Raw genomic sequence first — 16759 nt, 5'->3', positions numbered from 1 at the left:
TGACTGGGGATGTCGAAGTAACCATTCCTTCCCCAGTCTTTGCATGTAACCTCTCTCACTAGGGTTACTTGAGTAGTAGCATTCCAACAGATCCGCATTTTCATCTCTCGCCCATTTTCGTCTTGTTCCAGTAGCCCATTTGTCATCAAGGTGCTCTGGTTCCCCAACACCTGACGCAGACCTTGTTTGGCCGGGCGACGTCTGAGCCGGCATGTTACGCAACTTAGTATCTCTCATGGTATGAGGTAGGCAGTAGCTTGAAGGGTCTTGCCTAAGGACCCAGACTGGATTCGAACCCTGCCCTCTCGGGTGATATACTGATGCCTTATGTATTGAGCTAGCCAGTCAGCTATATATATATATATATATATATATATATATATATATATATATTTTTTTTTTTTTTTTTTTTTTCTCACCCACGGCGGGTGGTTCTTATCCTCTGAGCACGGGTCCTCTACCAGAGGCCTGGGAGCTTGAGGATCCTGCAGTATCTTGGCTGTGCCAAGGACTGCACATTTCTGGACTGAGATGTCTGATGTTGTTCCTGGAATCTGTTGTAGCCATTTAGTAGCATTCCAACAGATTCAAGTTTTCACCTCTCGCCCAATTCCGTCTTGTTCCAGTAGCCCATTTCTCATCAAGGTGCTCTGTTTCCCCAGCACCTGACGCAGACCTTGTTTGGCCGGGCGACGTCTGAGCCGGCATGTTTTGCATCTCAATATGAGATAGGCAGTAGCTTGAAGGGTTTTGCCTAAGGATCCAGACTGGATTCGAACCCCGCCCTCTCGGGTGAAAGACTGATGACTATTACAAAAAATTCTAAAAATCAGCCACTGTCCCCATTTTTTTCTGCCATGAGAGAAAATCAACCATCCAAATCAACTCTCCATTGATTTGGATGGTTTAAAACTTAGTGACTTTTTCACCAATTTTTTCTTATGTCATAAATTGAAACAAGAAATAACCTCCCACTGTTAGCTATAATCTTTAAAAACCTTATTGTCATTACTATTGTTTTCAAGGACTGATGAAAATAAAATGAGAAAAACCTTTTAAATAATCTTTTTTTTCATAATTTAGATTTTTCTCAAAGTATATAAAAATATTTCCTATTGCATACTATGATATATTAATAGTCATGTTTATATGCCACACCTTTTGATAAATTTTTATGTGAGAGATAGTGTGCTTCATGCTTCTGCTTAATCAGAGCAGACAGTCTGGCTTGGCACCTCATCTGCAAAAAATAAGACTGGGGGTTGACAATATGTTGTGTTATTGAAGGGGGAAGGGAGCAAACGGCTGTTCTTTTGTATTGTGATGGGGGAAGGAAAGACTGTATGAATGGTCGAGAAACAGGCCTACACACAAATGTCTTTAAGTACCTTGGATATTCCCATTATGTCTCCATAATGCCTTTGCACTGTAAACAATCTGCTCTCCAAACAGTTAGTTCTCTCCGCATTAGTTCTCTGGTTTGTATCCAGTTGTATCCAGTTTGCTGCATCCAGTTTTAGAGGCAACCAAAACTATTTGGTTGCATCCACCAAGGGATGGTCAACCTTGTGAGGTTGTGTGAGATAATCACCAGCCTGCCTGTTCTCCAGGTTTAATTTGACATTTGCTTGCATGTTTTGTTTTGGTATTTTGTTCATTATTTGTTTGAACAAATAATGTTTCTTTTTTGTTAATTGGGATACCATTTACTGTTGAAGAGGTAATGTGATATCTGTCTGTGTGTGTATGTGAGTACATGTATGTATCAGTGACATGGGTGAGGTTAGTTGTTGGTGAGGGACTGACTTAATCATAATCAGATTTACAAATACAGATCCCCTGCATGTTATTGTTTACATGAGAAAAGTTTGTGCATGCGGACAACGCTGGAGGGCAAAAAGACTATTATTTTACATGTCATGCAAAGCCGTACTGCTGCTGTAGAATATTTACTTTAACTCAATCAAACTTGGACATGTAGATACCATTCATCCACATGTCCATTAAAGTACAACTCTAAACCACTTTTTTCTCGCTCTGTGGAAGTCAGAAGAAAAAGACAAAAATATAATGTCTTCCAATCCAAACCAAAAAATAGAATAAATTACAACCGTTGGTGTCTTCTCACCTCACCTTCTCCCTTTCACAATATAAGTGTACATTTGGGTGTGAAATATATACATTGTGTATGCCACAAAATATTACATTACCAAGACATATTAAAACATACATTTATTCTTCCTCTTTTCTTTCTCCCTGAAGGATAAGTCTTTTTTGAGATATTGTTTTTCTACCTTCTACTGGAGCTTTGAACGTTTGGATGCACACCACACGTTGTACGGCAGCGCAAATTACCGGCGAAGCATGCATGACTTGCATGCAGTGCAATATAATAAATATAAATATTTTTATATTTATATAAAATATAAATATTAATCTGAGCTAATATAAATATTAGCTCAGGTTATAACAGGAAATAATATTAGCTACCATAACTATGCGGATGACACACAGCTCTACATTACGATATTACCAGGTGACTCTGAACCCATCCAATCACTGAATGAATGTTTAGAACAGATAAATGCCAAAACTTTCTCCAGCTGAACAGAAACAAAACTGAAGTCATTATTTTTGGACCTAAAGAGGAACGATCTAGAGCTATAGATCTAGAGCTACAGATCTAGAGCTATAGATCTAGAGCTACAGATCTAGAGCTACAGATCTAGAGCTATAGATCTAGAGCTACAGATCTAGAGCTACAGATCTAGAGTCAATGCACAGCTTCAGTTATTACAACTAAAAACTAGCGATCAGAAACCTGGGAGTAGTGATGGACTCGGGCCTGAAACTTGCGAGCCACATAAAGACGATTACAAAGTCGGCCTTCTATCACCTGAAGAATATCTCCAGGATTAGAGGACTAATGTCTCAGCCAGATCTAGAGAAACTCATCCATGCGTTTATCTTTAGTCGCATTGATTATTGCAACAGTGTCTTCACAGGCCTGTCCAACAAATCAATCCTCCAGCTGCAGCTGATCCAGAACGTTGCTGCTCCTGTTCTCACTAAAACCAGGAAGATAGAGACATAACAGCAGTTTTAAAGTCCCTCCACTGGCTCCCTGTAGCTCAAAGAATAGACTTTAAAATACTGTTGTTAGTTTATAAATCACTGAACGGTTTAGCACCACAATACATCAAAGATCTGCTGTTGTTGTATCAACCTTCCAGACTCTCAGGTTCTGGTTCTAGTTCTGCTCTGCATCCCCAGAACCAGAACCAAGAGAGGAGAAGCAGCTTTCAGCATCTATGCACCACAAATTTGGAACAAACTTCCAGAAAACTGTAAAACAGCTGAAACCCTGACTTCCTTTGAATCTCAACTAAAAACACACCTGTTTAAATTGTATTTGAAATGTAACATGTAACAATGTATTGTCTATTATATGCTGCATGACATTGTGTTTTTGTGTTTATGATGTAAAGCACTTTGAAATGCCTTGCTGCTGAAATGTGCTATACAAATAAAATTTGATTTGATTTTGATTTTATATGGTGGACCTTGCGCCCTCTAGTGTTAAATTCTGTTTAAAGCTTGGCATCAGAAGAGAGGAGAAAACAATAAATATATTGCTGCACTTGACTTATTTACTGTATTACTTGCTCACTGTCTCTCAGTTTGCAGATGTGGAGTCACAAGACCAATGTCTGGGATCATGAGTGCCTCGCATCTGTCCTCTGGCGATTATGATCATTCTTCCACACACAAATTAAGTTATACACACACAGTTGGTGACAAAAATCAGTGTACATTATATAAATAAGCTAAATTATGTAAAATCAGTTTATATATTAAATGTTTCTTAATCATTTCACTGGCGACGTACAGACAGGAGGGACATGCTCCCATCGATACATATTGATATACCTATACATATATCCACCAGCTCTGTGACGTCATCATGGAAGAGTGGAAAAGCATTCCAATGGCAACCTGTGAAGCTCTGGTGAACTTCATGCCCAGAAAAGTTAAGGCAGTTTTGGCAATTAATGCTGAATAAATTTATACTGTTACATAAGCTGCACACAGATGACTTTTCATTGTGATATAGTGTAATTTTGTCACAAAAGATGTACTTAAATATCTGCAGAAATGAAATATTACGGGTGTACTCTGTACATATATATATATAGAAATCCAAGTTTTGGATATGGATACTTGAATACTTGGGCCCAGAAGGGAATTTTTATATATATTTTTATATGTGTTGGTACAGTCTATAATTATGTCTTTTATGCATATATTCTATTGTTGTAGGGTTAATTTCATTTTTGTACAAATAATAATAATAAAAAAATCCACCTCTCTTTATTGTCCTGACTTTCCACAGCCCTTTTTTAAATACTGAGAAGGTGAATTGTCCTGTGGCTATAGCCCCATGTGGCATTACTGGTCATTTGGTCATAGTGTTTCACAATTTAAGTTTATTAAGTAAGGTTACTCAAGTAAATGTCCTGATTGAATGTAACTACTGATCTCTGCATATTTCATTCATGTTACTTTGCAGCAGAGATTTTGTCCAGAAGCACTGGAAAGTAGACATGAGGTTCATGACTATTAACAGCCGTTTAGCCATGCTATTTATTTTTGGGAATACAAAATTTCTTTAAAAATAATCTCACAACCCTTTTTATCCCCAATGATCTCTTCATAAAACGGGATGTACTTTGAAAGTTGGCCTTATCCACTCTGTGATATAATTCATGTTGAAGTCCCAGGAACATACATGAGAATAAAACATGCTATTACATCAGAAAGATATCACCACAACTGATTACACAACATTCAAAAAACACTGATTTCTTCATTTATACATTCTTACCTGATGTATTTGGACACCGCTGTTATTTTACAGCATATTCTTTCCTCCGTAAGTGAAATTGAATGAAAATAATTTCAAATTTAACACTGGGACCGTTGGATGCAGATGATAAATCTTCCTGCACAGCTCACATTGGATGTTTTCACATATAAATTTCTGTTATTAAAGTCATCCCTCCTTTCAATAAAAATGGGGGACAAATGTCGAGGTTGCCCTGCGCAATGTCTCACAGGCTGGTTCCTGATGTCATTCTCTGCTTATATTGTAGTCTTTCAGTTACAATATAGATGCCTGGTGCTTCCTTCTCCCAGCTCCAGTGACAAACACAGGCTGCACTGCTTCCTATATGCCAGCAGAAGGTTGCCTACGCATCATCATCACAGTAAACTTGAAATCCTTTCCTGTCAGACAACACTGAGGGAAATTTGCATCCACACAGACATACATGGGAAGCGCCTGATTCCCAAACGCTTTGTTACAGCCGCTCGTTTTCTGCCGTTGCAGGATTAACTCTTCATCTCTACCGTTTTGGGCTGAAAAGGACTTTAAGGGGTGAAGATCCGATTTTTAAAATTTTATTGTATTTTTTTGCATTCTACTGGATGATCCTAACAAAGACGGTGAGTTGTTGACATTATTCCATCCAGCGCCATTTGCAGACAGGTAGCTGTGACTGTCCCAGCATCAAGCTGGACTGATCCACAAATCCATTTTTATTTGCGAGACTGAACGTCTAATAAAGCGGGGGTTTACAGCAGTATGGTTTATCGCAGTTATATGAATGTTGCCTTAAATTAGTGAAACTGGAGTGTCTTAAAAACCTATGACGTGTTGAATTGTTGCCATTTTTATTTCTTAGCAATCTTTGCAAAGATGTTTTGGCCAGGCCGCGCTGTGCAACAGCAGTCTGCACATTTACATGGCTGTTACAGTAGATATTACAGTGAAGCCATTATATGATGTCTATTTCTAGCACAGATTAATCATGGAGACGTGACTGGGTGAATCCAGCAGCAGTGTCTCTGCTGAAAGTTCAAGTTTAGGATTTAAACAATAATGTATGCATCTTAATGGATGAGATTTTAAACCCAGATCACACAATTGCATGCACGCCAAAGCTGCACATTACAGTTACAGTATGTGTTGATGTAAGTTTTACGTTCAAATTATATATGCAAATGCATACAGGCATTTGCATATGGCTCTGTGTGTCTCTATATCTTGTTGTCTAATACAATAAGTTTTACAAGGGAAAATGATGGCAAGGTATTGTCATTAAGAAAAGTTGTTTTTAATTCTAATTCCATTTTGATTTAAATTGATTTCAATTTTATTTTATTTGCCTGTTTTTGTGATTGTTGTTAATGTTTTCCCCAAGTTCTAAAGCCTTTATTTCACCTTTATCATTCTTGTGTCGTTAGAACAAATGTGTCTAAACTTCCTGGCATCGGGGCCAAAAATGTCAGGTTGAAAATATGGCAGGGGCCACACAATATTTAGTGTTTCCCTTTTTAAACATAATTGCAAAACCTATTTTTTTTATCTTTACCTGTTCAAATATAAACTGAACTCAATATTTTAATGAAATATTTCTGTAAATCATTGTAGATTTACAAACATAAAAAAAAAATCAGTAAATAGTCATTTGCTAAATATTTCAGGTTGATTATGTTTTATCTATTTATGCTTTATTGCTCACTCTTGTTTGATTTTGTCCAGGTCTGTATTTTAGTAAAAATCACAGTCCCTTTTACTATTAAATTAAATCAAATTTAAAGCAAAAACCTGGATGAATACTTTGTGTGCCATTGTAAGATGTTAAACTTTTTTGGAAGGCCTTTGACCTTTGATAATTACACCGAAATTTAGTTTTTAAATGTGAATCTGCATCAACTGCCTCGAAAACCAAGTTTAAGCCGCTCTTAAGTTGCGATGAAGAGCCTCCCAAAATTGTTTAGATGGCAACAAATGACCCCCGGGCTGCACATTGGACACCCCTGCTTTAAAACTACAATCTTTTCACATTGTCTAAAGCAGATGCAGTCTGTTGCACCTTTATTTAATACTGACAATTGTGTAACGGAAACAAATACCACTGTCTTATTTTGTTGAAGAAATCTTCACCAAAATTGCAAATTACCAGGAGCCAATGGGGTACGACATGTAATGAGAACAGAAAAAAGGTAAAATAAATAAATAAATGTCTGATCCACTTTTTCTGTAGAGTTGTATAGCTTTCTATAGCCTAGTAAAGTGGAGAAATAACCTTACTGTTTCAGTCCTTTTAAGTTTGCTAGAATTTGTTAACTGTCTCACAAGTCAGAATTGTGAGACAGTTCTGACTATGTACCAATTGTACTTTCCGGACTGTAGGTACAAACTATGTGCCAATAGTTTGTACAATTGATATAGCTTGAGCAGAACTAAACAGGACTTCCCCAAATTGTTTTTCACTATCCATAATGCACCTTTTTTTCTAAGAGTAGAACATCTAATAATCCAAGTACGAGCGCAAATATTGAGGTCTCTTTGATGTGGTTCACATTTAAGGACTAATACAATAAACCAGTATGCATGTTGTACACACCCTCTTACCAAAGTCCTACCATTATGTATTGGTAATGCCATTGCGATTTCTTCTTTCAAAAGAAGAAGACCTTCTTTTGAAAGAAATTGCCAGAGGTCTTTATGTGTTTGGAGCCCAGGAGCCCAGCAGGTGACTGAAGTGGTCACATGGTGATTGGAGACAGCACTGCAATCCATTCATCTCTATGGAGTTTGCGTGGTGAGGAGACAATTTGCTTGCACTCATCCTGATGAGTGAACAGTGTAATTCGTTCATGTGAAATTTCTAACTAGTACACTCAAGACAGGCAAAGAGGCTAGCAACACTTCACAAGAAAGACTTTAAAGACCACAGACCAAAGTGAACTATATTCCAGTGTTTACAGCCTTGTCCAAACTCAGGGGTTGCCTCCTTTGGAGGCCGCATTTGTAGGCAGATTTTATCATAGTGTGGCAACAAGGCCTGTCCAAATTCGAAGAGTCCTTCAAAAGCAGCCGACTAATATATCCTTCTTTTTCCCAGATTTAAAGGACGGGTCAGATGTATCCTTCATGGCCTACACCAGGGGTTGGCAACCTGTGCATGTGCCTCTTTAGTGCCGCCCTAGTGGCTCTCTGGTGCTTTTTCAAATATTTTTTGAAAATGAAAAAAGATGGGGGTGGGAAATAATTTTTATTTATTTTTTTATATGGTTTCTGTGGGAGGACAAACATGACACAATCATTCTTAACGTTTTCCAATGCTATTAAAATGTGTAGAATAAATATTAAAGTTCAACATTTCTGTCAACCAAGATTTGCATCGAAGCCTGTGACACCTTTCTTTCAGCTGGATGGAGTGCCTGGCAGGGGCCTGCAGTAAACACTCCGAGGGGTGTGTGGTGGGTAATGGAGAGAAAAGGGGAAAAGAGGAAACTAGCCAAAGAGAGACTCTACAATTCTTGGACCGAATAATTTGCATTCATTGCCAATGCGGAAGGATTACCTAAATGTTTTCTCTGTAATGAGAAGTTGTCAAATAACAAAAAAACGTACGTACTTTCCGGACTATAGAGCGCATCTTAATAGAAGCTGCACCTACAATTTTTGAAAATAACTGCAAATGTACATACATAAGTCGCACAAGGCTATAAGCTGCATGGTTCAAAGGGTGGGGACAAAGTAGCGGCTTATAGTCTGAAAAATACGGTAATGTTGATAGACATTTCCAGGGAAAGTTTGTTGAAGCTGTCCACTGATGTCCGTAAAAAGAAATCACATTAAACACTTAAGAACACAATCCTGACATAGGCACATATATTTAGTATCAAAGTGGTTGTTTTTATAAATTCATTAGTGATTTTTGTCAGTATATATTTAGCAATATTATTGTGTTTTGTTGCTCAGATCCGATGATGGTTGCATGTCAAAAGAGAATGACGCTGCTATGTTTTATCATAGCAGCGTGGCACAGAAGTCAAACTTAAACTGTATTAATTTAACTTTATATACTTTACTTTTTCAAAAAGTTTTATTTTTGTTTTATTCCTCTAAGTTTGTCATGTTTGTTGCCCAGATAAGCGGCACGTGAAGCCCGTTCCGTATTGTTGTTTTTTTGATCACACATTTAACGGTGATTATTTACAAAAAGCGATCGTTGTTATGCAAAAGAGAGAGGTTTTAGATTGGGAGCAGGTTTTCGAAGTTCCAAAAGGAAGAAAATTACCCTTTCCCTGTCAATCTTCTTAATAAAAATGACTTCAAAAAATCAGATTTCTCCAGTAAATACCCACACAGACGACTGGAAACACAAATGAGAAACAGAAGGCTATGATATGTGAATTTATGGTTGTGGGTATTGTCATTTTGATATTTACCAGTCACACTGACACTAGATAGTTTTTAAATATATTTAATAAAAAAATATTCCTTTAAGAAGAAGTCTATCCATGCTTGGAATACAGAACTTTTAAGAAAATGAAAACCAACCATTTTCTTAATGATTGCAAATAACTACTACTGGTATTTGCAACATAGTAGTTATTTGGCAATTATATTCATTTCAAGCAGTTTACCTTATTTTACTTTCATTGCAGAAACTATTTATTTCAGATTTTGTACAACATATGTATATGCACTTCTGGTAGGATCACAGTTTTTCTTTGTGTGAGAAATACACAAAGTAGACTGACTACTGGTTAGAATCCTGGTTAGAAAACCTTGAGTAATCTAGTTAGGTAGTATCCAACACAGCAATAGCACTGCTTTGCTTAATGATGATTGTTTGGATAAAACACAAAATATGTTGAGCCTAATCAGACCTTAAAGGTTAAAAATTAAGTGAGCCAATACACTGATTACAAATTGACTGTTGGTAATAACTTGTGTAGTAAACGGTGACCTTCAATGACCTTTCTAAACACAAGTACTTGGTTTAGAACGCTTTAGAACTTAGTACTTCAGTATGTAGTATCTAGAAAGGTTGAGGGGAAGGAGAATTGCAGACCTGGTGAATCACAAAGTACAGACTAAGAGACAGACGGCTTCATCTCTAGCCTCCACATCTGCACACAACAGCCTTTAATCCCACACACGGACAGATTAATTTTAAAGCCGATTTCAGAGCTTAAACTCAGTGTCAAACCAACATGCAGCTGGAAATACAGATGTGCAAAGTGGAGCTTGAAAATATCACTGTATTTTTCTTCCATGTTGAATAATTCTGAGCAAATTTATAATTAAATCACAGAGCAATAATTTATTTCTATTTTTATAATCTAGATCCATACTTAGATCAACATCTGAGCCATAATTTTGATTTAATTTATTTATTTCAAACAGATTTTCAAAAATAAAAAACAAGCAATTAGTAGGGCAGAGTAAACATGTGCATACATAAAGAAGAACAAAATTATTTGTTTCTCTGGCAATAATTTGTTCTAGTTTAGATTATTGTAACAAACAAACAAAATAAGTTATCTGAACAGACTGAGGAATAACCAGTGACCATTTTCATCTATTTTACTTTAAATTATCTGACTCTGGAAGTTAATTTTGCTATTTAGAGGAACTTAGAGGAAGTCGGAGAACCCAGAGAGAACCCACACACGCACAGGGAGAACATGCAAACTCCGTGCAGAAAGGCAACAGTGCTACCAACTGTGCCACTGTGCTTATCTCAAGTGGATAGGGAGTTGACCGAATATGGGAAGGCATGGGACCTTTCATGAAGTAATCAATTGCTTGAGAAGTCACGTACACCATCTCCCCATACACAACTGCAAGGGGAAAGAGTTTAAATAAACAGAGAAGCAGAGAACTCTTGTTCTTTGTCTCCGGTGGATTGAGCTGCCAGCAACAGGCCAAAGGACCAACAAGAAGCAGCGCCCTGGAACCAGAGGGAAGTCAAGCCTTCACACCGCTGTAAGGGAGACAGGACCTGATGCCCAACAGCTCTGGCTCCTGATTTGATTGTGGCTTCACATTCAGCCCAAAAGATCTCAAGAATTGCTGCAACGGACTTGGGAATGGGACAAAGGTCACAAAACATTTCTCTATCATGCCTGCTGCCAGCATAGGCTTGTTCTAAATGAAAATCAGCACTTTCTTCTTTGATTTCCAGTTTTGACTTCCAATGATTCACTTCCTGCTAAAGAGCCCCGTGGCTGTTGAAGAAAAATCCACAGAAAAGCTGCACCAGGCTACAAGCCAGATGGTTCAAAATATGGGTAAAAAGTAGCGAATTATAGACTGAAAAATATGAAGATGTGCCTTCAGAGACTTCGGTGTTTGGCAGTTAAGACAGTTCCACCCCAGTGATCTGACTAGCTGTTGTAGCTCAATTACTTTTATATCAAGGCATGTTTCTAACCTACTGTTTAGAGGTGAACTCAGACAGCCTGTAAAAAAGTGTTGCTGTTTGTTCACCATGCATGTGTTACCAAGGCCAAAGGATGAATTTGTCGCTGTCTAAGCTGTCCTCCCTGTGGACTGAACAATAGATGTGTTCATTTCATACAGAAACAGTTTACGCAAGAAAGTGGGACCAAAGTTTATTAGCTATCCGTGTTTTTCATTTCAAACTGGTTCCTGAACCGCACAGTGCTCTCTTGACCTCTCCTCTGATCCAGGGCATCAGACAGATTTTGACTATAAAAATTAGCACACTTTTCATACAATATCTTCAAACACTGATAAAACAGACTTGAGCAGTTTCAATACCAAAACATCTGTTACACTCAATATTTTCTGATTATTTTTCAACTTTGGTAATAATGAACTAAAACATTTTCAAACAAATACAAGATTTATACATTCTTAAGAATGTGATCTAATATAAAAAAACTACTGATAAGACAAATTTTAATCAAATTGTGCTCATTATATCTCAGAAAAATGTTCTAGTGATTAAGATATGTTTTGATTAAACCATGAGTCTAAATCTAATCTTAACTGAGGCCTACTCAAAACAATCATGATCTGTCTAATATTTCAACATACGCCAAAGTTAATCATTGTTAAAACTAGCATAATTAGACTAATATTTCCAACAGGAGCTCCAACAATGTCATCCACACAACAGCTTGACAGGAGTAATTATTAAGACTTAAAAGAGATTAGAGCACTGCTGTACGAGTTTAGAAGATGTCTGTAAAAGTGATGCATGTCATGATGGGTTCCAGATTCCTAACCCACATGCAGAACACCACCAGGAGAACAGGAAATCAGATAAATAAAGTTTATTTAAAGAATATATATATATATATATATATATATATATATATATATATATATATATATATATATATATATATATATATATATAAATGGTAATGGCGAACCAACCAGACATTGTCGTTGTGGATAAACATCAGAGGAAAGCCGTTGTGTTAGATGTAGCAATACCAAGTGATTGCAACATCAGGAAAAAGGAGCACGAGAAACTAGAGAAATACCAGGGACTCAGGGAAGAACTGGAGAGGGCCTGGAAGGTGAAGACCACAGTGGTGCCTGTGGTCATCGGGGCCCTCGGGGCAGTAACCCCCAAACTGGAGCAGTGGCTACAACAGATCCCAGGAACAACATCAGACATCTCAGTCCAGAAATGTGCAGTCCTTGGCACAGCCAAGATACTGCAGGACCCTCAAGCTCCCAGGCCTCTGGTAGAGGACCCGAGCTCAGAGGATAAGAACCACCCGCGGTGGGTGAGAAGGGAATTTTTTTTTTTTTTATATATATATATAAGAAGGTTGATTTTAGTAGGTCTGGTCCTTAGGGTGGGCACACGGGATTGTCTGCACACTGAAGAGCAGCAAAGGGAAATGGTGAGTTTTGAGGTTTTCTTAAATGGGAACTTTCAGAGAAATTAGACTGATCTCGAGTTGAAGATGACTTCCACCGGGAAGAGGGGAAACTTCAGGTTTGTGGTTTTGGTCTTTTTGTGGGTGTCTTTGAGATGATCCAGGTTCCAGAGGGATCTCAGCTGAGTAAATTCTGGATTGATGATGTGGAGGGTGGACAGGTAAGTTCAGGCGTGAAGGAGAATAGAGGAGCAAGCTGACAGGGAAACTTCCAAGGGGTCACAAGGAATCACCTGAGAGAAAAAGGCAACAAGAATCAATTACTACTTTATCTTCTCAGGAGAAAACACAGAGCGCTAACTCAGAGGGCTCAGAGTACCACTACTGGCAAACACTCAGGCACTGAAGTGCTGGCAGTCTGCTCCTCTTAAGCTCCAGGATAATTGGATGATGAAACACAGGTGCGCTGGCAGAGTCAGCAGCATGCCCCTCCAGGTGTGGAGCCTTTTTTCACCATCTGGTGGATGAAGGTGGAAGCAGCAGGCAAACAGAAAAACCAATAACCCCAGTTCCTAACAGTGTAATATAAATCCATTTTTGTTTTATCTTATAAATATTTGCATTGTTGGTTTTAATTTCATATCTTTATGTAATTTAACAGCCATGACCACAGATGAAGTGGAAAGTCACCAGAAAAAGCCGAAGCAGGAAGAAGCTGGCCAAGATTCTCAGCTGCATCTTCATGAGGATGACAACCTTCAGCCTCAAAATCAAAATTCTACTAGCCGTGGTCTCTCTCGCCTCTTCTCTTCCCTCCTTAAACGGCGTTCACAGTCTGACAGTGAGGGGGGACAGAGAGAGAATGAGGAAGATGAAGCTAAAGCTCCTATTGCTGATCCTGAACCTGAATTGAAAATAGAGGGAGAGGTTGCCTTGGACCAACATTCAGTCAGCAGTGCAGAGGTTCAGGTAAGCTGTGAAAATGCATTTACTCTCTTACAGATGTTTTAGATCTTAAATTTTAATATAAGGTACAAAACAGTTTTTTATAATGATTTAGTTCTTCCAACCAGCCTTACCCATGTAAAATTATGAACAAAATTTGAGGATTTCATTGTCACTATGCAGATAATATCAAACAGGGTAGAATCTATACCGATAATGCATTCAGGATGTCACACAATGAACCCAGAACAACATTTACAGCAGAACATTCCTCCCCTGCCTCTGATTAACACCATAATATGACTTTATAATAAAAGGAACCAGATTGGACAAAAATGTGATCTGCGGGGGAATTGAAAGGCCAGAACTAATCCATCGTTCCATCCATCGTCTGCCGCTTATCTGAGGTCGGGTTGCGGGGGTAGGAGCTTAAGAAGGGAGGCCCAGACTTCCCTCTCCCCAGCCACTTCTTCCAGCTCCTCCGGAGGAATCCCAAGGCGTTCCCAGGCCAGCCGGGAGACATAGTCCCTCCAGACGTGGAGGCACTGATCCTCATCCCGGCCGCTTCACACTCAGCTGCAAACTGCACCAGCGAGAGCTGCAGATTACGTCCCGATGAAGCCAATAGGACCACATCGTCCGCAAAAAGCAGAGATGCAATTCTAATGCCACCAAAACGGATCCCCTCAACACCTTGGCTGCGCCTAGAAATTCTGTCCATAAAAGTAATGAACAGAATTGGTGACAAAGGGCAGCCCTGGCAGAGTCCAACCCTCACCAGAAACAAGCCCGACTTATTGCCGGCAATGCAGACCAGATTCCGAAACCGGTAATACATGGACCTGACTGCCGGAGAACCCCCCACAGGGCACCCCAATGGACAGGGTCAAATGCCTTCTCCATGTCCACAAAACACATGTGGACCGGTTGGGTGAACTCCCATGCACCCTCCAGGACCCTGCTGAGGGTGTAGAGCTGATCCAGTGTTCAATGACCAGGACGAAAACCACACTGCTCTTCCAAAATCCGAGGTTCGACTCTCTGACGGACCCTCCTCTCCAGGACCCCCGAATAGACCTTGCCAGGGAGGCTTAAGAGTGAGATCCCTCTATAATTGGAGCACACCCTCCGATCCCCTTTTTAAACAGGGGGACCACCACCCCAGTCTGCCAATCCAGGGGTACTGCCCCAAATGTCCATGTGATACTGCAGAGTCGCGTCAACCAACACATCCCTTCAACATCCAGAGTCTTAAGAAACTCCGGGCAAATCTCATCCACCCCCGGGGCCCTGCCACCGAGAAGCTTTTTAAGCACCTCGGCGACCTCGTCCACAGAGATTGGAGAGCCCAACCCAGAGTCCCCAGGCTCAGCTTCCTCAATAGAAGGCATGTCGGTGGGATTGAGGAGGTCTTCGAAGTACTCTGCCCACCGGCCCACAACGTCGAGTCGAGGTCAGCAGCACACCAGCCCTACTGTAAACGGTGTTGGTGCTACACTGCTTCCCCCTCCTGAGACGCCGGATGGTGGACCAGAATCGCCTCGAACCCATGCAGAAGTCTTTCTCCATGGCCTCTCTAAACTCCTCCCACACCCAAGTTTTTACCTCAGCAACCACCCGAGCCGCACGCCGCTTTGCCTGCCAGTACCCATCAGCTGCTTCCGGAGTCCCACAGGCCAAAAAGGCCCAATAGGACTCCTTCTTCAGCCTGACAGCATCCTTCACCGAAGGTGTCCACCAACAGGTTCGAGGATTGCCGCCACGACAGGCACCGACAACCTTGAGACCACAGCTCCGATAAGCCGCCTGAATAATGGAGTTACGGAACATGGTCCACTCAGACTCAATGTCCCCTTCATCCCCCGGGAAATGTTTCAAGCTCTGCTGGACATGGGAGTTAAAACTCTGTACCACAGGGGAGTCCGCCAGATGTTCCCAGCAGATCCTCACAACACGTTTGGCCCTGCCAGGTCTGACCGGCATCCTACCCCACCACCAAAGCCAACTCACCACCAGGTAGTGGTCAGTGGACAACTCCGCACCTCTCTTCACCCGAGTGTTCAAGACATACGGCCGCAGTTCCGACGAAACGATGAGAAAATCGATCATCAAACTGTGGCTTAGGGTGTCCTGGTGTCAAGTGCACATATGGACACCCTTATGCCTGAACATGGTGTTTGTTATGGACAATCCGTGACAAGCACAGAAGTCCAACTACAGAAGACCACTCGAGTTCAGATCGGAGGGAGCGTTCCTCCCAACCACGCCCCTCCAGGTCTCACTGTCATTGCCCACATGAGCGTTCAAGTCCCCCAGCAGAAGGAGGGAGTCCCCAGGAGGGGCACACTTCAATACTCCCTTTATGGACTTCAAAAAGGGTGGGTAGGCTGAACTATCCTTCGGCCCGTAAGCACAAACAACAGTCAGAACCTGTCCCCCCACCCGTAGGCGGAGGGAGGCTACCCTCTCGTTCACCAGGGTAAACCCCAACATACAGGCGCCGAGATGGGGAGTAACAAGTTTGGCCCCTTTCATAGGGGCCAAAGGGGGCCTAGCCCGAAGCTCCTCTCCGGGCTAGGCCCAGCCGGGCTCCATGGGTAAAAGCCTGGCCTCCAGGCGCTTGCCAACGTGCCCCACCTCCAGCCCTGGCTCCAGGTTGGGGCCCCGGTGACCCGTGTCCGGGCGAGGGAACATGAGATCCAATCTTTGTATTCATCATTAGGGTCTTCGGGCTGCACTTTGTCTAATACCAGAACTAATGGTGATCAAAAATTTAAATAAAGGTTTCACGGTTCCATAAAACAGCACGGATGTTTTAGAAAATATTCTGTGGGCTGATAGGAGAACTTCATAATTTTTGGAGAATTTGTTTGCATGGAGTAAAACATGTAAAGAATTTCAGAAAAAGAACATCAGACCACTAATGAAAAATGGTGATGATAGAGTGATGGTGTGGTTCTGCTTAGCTGCTTCAGGATTTTGTGACAGATCTATGAATTCTGCTCTCTCGCAGAAAACTCTGAAGGACAAGATTTGGCATTCAATTCTGACTTATGTAGCTTATTTAGTGTGGCAGAAATCAATC

General features: G+C 40.5%; 1 protein-coding gene across 10 annotated transcripts in view; it reads left to right on the top strand.

Moving 5' to 3' along the window:
• The first annotated feature begins 5268 nt into the window (after window positions 1-5268).
• The window catches only part of epb41a (erythrocyte membrane protein band 4.1a), a 64244-nt gene continuing 52753 nt past the window's right edge, over window positions 5269-16759 (top strand). For 4 of the 10 annotated variants that reach the window (XM_055021967.1, XM_055021964.1, XM_055021965.1 and 1 more), the window contains exons 1-2: window positions 5280-5505; window positions 13391-13698. In XM_055021967.1, coding sequence (XP_054877942.1) covers window positions 13393-13698 — 306 coding nt within the window. In that variant the 5' untranslated portion in view covers window positions 5280-5505; window positions 13391-13392. Of the gene's footprint in view, window positions 5506-13390; window positions 13699-16759 lie in introns of all 10 variants that reach the window. The other 6 variants (XM_055021970.1, XM_055021969.1, XM_055021966.1 and 3 more) reach the window with 4 other exon arrangements.

This window comes from Poeciliopsis prolifica, unplaced genomic scaffold (assembly GCF_027474105.1).
Source record: "Poeciliopsis prolifica strain line A6 unplaced genomic scaffold, Auburn_PproV2 SCAFFOLD080, whole genome shotgun sequence".
NCBI lineage: Eukaryota > Metazoa > Chordata > Actinopteri > Cyprinodontiformes > Poeciliidae > Poeciliopsis > Poeciliopsis prolifica.
This window is presented reverse-complemented; position numbering and strand designations above follow the sequence as displayed.